The sequence below is a fragment of the Sapajus apella genome, unplaced genomic scaffold, assembly GCF_009761245.1.
Source record: "Sapajus apella isolate SASKATOON/1434 unplaced genomic scaffold, GSC_monkey_1.0 scaffold70, whole genome shotgun sequence".
NCBI classification, from domain to species: domain Eukaryota; kingdom Metazoa; phylum Chordata; class Mammalia; order Primates; family Cebidae; genus Sapajus; species Sapajus apella.
In genome coordinates, this window is record NW_022437010.1 from 10,043,073 (window position 1) to 10,046,798 (window position 3,726).

Genomic DNA, 3,726 nt, shown 5'->3' on the forward strand with positions numbered 1-3,726 from the left:
ACACTGCCACCGTTTCCAGTGAAATCTTTACAGATGAGGGGAGAGTGAAAAAAATACCACCCATTGGTTCTCACCCAAATGAAAAAATGTGGATGGTTTTGTTTTGACAAAAACACTGTGACATTTAAATCACTCTTGAAATTGCCCCGAAGACATATTTGGTGTTTTAAGTTAGTCTTAAGACAAAATTTAAGTTTCCAACTTTTTGAACCCCAAATCAGAGCCTATTTACCTGAAAATATCTGCTTGACTCTAGGCTTGTTAAGAGCTCAATTTGCCTGCTAAAGAATTCTTGGGGGAGAGAGGGACACTTTCCTCTCGTTTGTTCTGGTAGTGCTTAGGCGACTAATTAGAATTAAAGGAGTAATTGCTTTTCAAGTTTTAAAAAGCCCATGAATGGAAAGTCCTGTCTGGAAATTTGTGCAGCAGTATATCTCGTAAGGAAATCTGCAAGTCCATACTATAATACCTTTATCAAATTATTCAGGAAAATATTTTGATCTCCAAAGGAAGTTTCTTGAGACGCAAACCTGAGCCCATTTTTGAGGGGAGAGGGTGTAAAAATCTCTCCACTTCCAACCTATCACCACAATGTGTTAAGTCAGTTGCGAGTTTTATTAAAAAATAAGAACTATGCTTGGGTTTCATAACATTTATACATGAATATGTACACAGACACAAATAAAATAATATTAAAAATAAAAATCACACTTGCTTTCAAGTGGCAGTGGTCCTGGCACCCCTCATACATAATCAGCTTTCCCTCTAAAGAAATTGGTTGGCCCAAAGAGACCACAGTTAGAGAACCACTAATAAAGCTGTCGCCCGTTGCCTGCAACATTTTCAATTCAGGTTTCAAAAATATATAAATAATTTAATTACAAAAGCCAACATTTTTTTTTTCTCTTTTGGCACAGTGAAGCATTGGTCAATAGCAAGAAATGACTGAAGAGTCTCTGACATCTCTCTTACACTCAGTCATACCTGTAAATGCCACATACGTACACGGATGGGGGCTCAGAAACCCCGAACAGTAGTCATATCCTTTATAGTGTGGAAAGGTTCCCTGATGTACTTAGCGGGGAGGGGAGGGACGTAAATCAGTGGAAGGTGCGACAAAAACAGTAGGAATAAGGGGAAGCCTGGGCGTTAAAGAAAGACACACACACAAAAAAAATCCTTATGAAGGGTGGGAGGGGCAGGCTTCGCCAAGAAACTAAAACAAGAATTGCTTTGGTCCTCCGTAAAGTTATAAAAGACAAAGGAAAATATCCTGGACTAAGTTAAAACACTCCTGTCAAAATGCTTTAGCTTTAAGGCACGTTTGATGGAGATTTTTAAAATTCATTTTCCTCTGAATTGAAAGTGCAAAGTCCGCTGGCCTGCGTTCCCGCCTCACCGACAGCGCAGACTCCGCTTTCCCGGGCCCAGCGGCGCGGCTCAGGCCAGGAGCGTCTCCACCGGGTACGGCAGGTGCGGGCCGGGGCGGCGGGCCGAAGCAGCCTGCAGGGCCGCGGGCAGCCGCAGGGGGCAGTACAGGTGCGCGCCGCCGGCTGCCGGGCCTCGGAGCGGCTTGGCTGGGCCCCCGGCGGCCGAGAGGGGTGCGAGCAGGAGGGGCGGCGCGGCCGGCGGCACCTCTGCCCCCCGCGTGCCGAGCAACGCTGGCTCGCCTGCGCCGTACGCGCAGAGCGGCAGCAGGGCCCGGCCGGGCGCCGCAGGGAGGAGAGCGGGGAACGCGGGCAGCGGCGGGCAGGGCGCGACGCCCCACGGCAGCGGCGTCCCGGGGGCCGTGTCCCTGAGGCGGCGACTGCGGAAGGGCTTGCTGAGGATGCTGTCGATGGCGAAGGAGCTGGAGAACTTGCCCGCGGGGCTGGCGCGCTCCTCCTGGCGGGCGGGCGAGCGCGTGGGGGGCGACGCCGGGGCGGCGGGCGCTGGCGGCGGGGCGGCTGGGCGGCCCGGGACCTCCTCGGGCTGCAGCCCGGGCGCGGGGGCGGGCGCGCGGTGGCTGAGGCGCTTGCGGCGGCGGCGGAAGACCCCGTCGGCGAAGGTGTACTCGCTGTTGGGGTTGAGCATCCAGTAGTTGTCCTTGCCCCAGGGCCGCGAGGGGTCGCGCAGCACCTTGACGAAGCAGTCGTTGAGCGAGAGGTTGTGGCGCACCGAGTTGCGCCAGCCCGTGTAGCTGCCGCGGAAAAAGGGGAACTTGCCCATGAGGTACTCGTTGATCTCCGCCAGCGTCAGGCGCCCGCCAGCCGAGTCGCGGATGGCCATGGCGATAAGCGCGATGTACGAGTACGGAGGCTTCGGTCGCCGCGTGTACGGCTTGTTGCGCGCGCCGTCGCCGCTCCCCGCGCCGCCCGCGCCAGGCCCCGGAGCCCCGGCCTCCGCGCCCCCCGCCGCCGCCGCCGCTGCTACCCGGCTCTCCTCCTCCGCGCCCGGCCCGCCGCCCGCGCTCTGTTCGCCGCCGCCCGGCGGATCCCTGGCGCCGCCGACCGCAGCCGGGCTGTTGGCCGCGCAGTCCCCATCGGAGCCCAGGGAGTCATCTCCTGCCGCCGACAGCGGGGACGGCGCGTCGCTGCCGCCCGCGCCCTCCAGGTCACTGGCCGGCTTGTCCCCGTGGGCCGTGCGGGGCGCGAACACTTCCAACTTCATGCCCGCGCACCCAGTCCCTGATCGGCGTCGTATCCTCTTCGTTCTCGCGTCCTAGTAGGGAAGCTGGTGCTGGGGAAGGGGATGGCAATCCTAGCCTGGGGGTCTTCGCCCTTCTCTCCCGCGAGCTCCTTCTTGTCTTGCGAGACACAGTCCTCTTTCGCTCGGCTTTTTCTTTGGAGGGGCTGTGAGTGTTGGGTGGACTAAGGGGCGGAGAGGGAGGAGTTGGATGGGTGTCGCCTACGGTTCGAGGTTGAGACTTTGGGGTGAGTGTGTGCAGGGGCCGCAGTTCCACCCTCGGGTGCCCAAGCGCGCCGGACTCAGAAGGCTTTCCTGCTGGAGGGAAGCAGCGTGCGCATCTGCTGCACCTTAAAGGAGCCTAGGAGGGATTCTTCACCAGCGATCTCGGGTCCCGTGCGGGCGTTCTCGGGGCCCGGAAATGGTGCCAGATGATGTGTGTGCCACCGTGGGGGAGGGTCCGGCGCCTTCAGCCTTGAGCGCCTGCGGAGGCGAGTCCCTGAGGCCACTGCGCCCGCGGCCGCCTTCCTGCCCCGGACCTCAGGGGCAGCATCTCCGCGCTGGCCAGCCGCGGCTGCGTCTCCCCTCCACCTTCGGGCCGGCCCAATATAACCCTGCGCCAGCTCCGCGGGGGCGGGGCCTGGGCGCGGACGGCGAGGGGTGGGGGAACTAGGTGGCCGGGGTGGCGGCAGCTCCCTAGCTCTCCAGCGGGCGCGCACCAGGCGGAGGCCACGCTGCCGCGCGGCCGCAAACTCGCTGGACGCAGGTTGTTTGTTTTGGGTCTGTCGGCCCCGCCCTCCTCCTCCCGCCAATGGGGAGCGCGCGCGGCGCTGTGGATGTGCGCGTGTCTGTGAAAGTGCGTGTGTGAGCGCGCGGGGCCGCCCCGCCCGCCGGCTCCTCCGCTCAGGTGTGGGCCCCAGCCCCTGGCAGGCCGCGAGGGCTCTCTGCGCCCTGGAGTTAGGAGAAGCGACTTGGGCGAGTGCGCCTGGCTGGGGGGACACGCCACGGTTCCGCTAGGAGGGCACCTGAAGGGGCTGGGCCCAGGGGAGCAGGGACTTTGCT

The 3,726-nt window shown here is 60.3% G+C and overlaps 1 protein-coding gene across 1 annotated transcript; it reads right to left on the bottom strand.

Moving 5' to 3' along the window:
- Positions 1–587: 587 nt before the first annotated feature.
- FOXQ1 (forkhead box Q1) lies at positions 588–3,241 on the bottom strand. The gene has a single exon (XM_032250106.1). It carries the CDS (start codon positions 2,647–2,649, stop codon positions 1,441–1,443), a length of 1,209 nt encoding a protein of 402 aa, XP_032105997.1. The 5' UTR covers positions 2,650–3,241; the 3' UTR covers positions 588–1,440.
- Between the last annotated feature and the right edge of the window lie 485 nt (positions 3,242–3,726).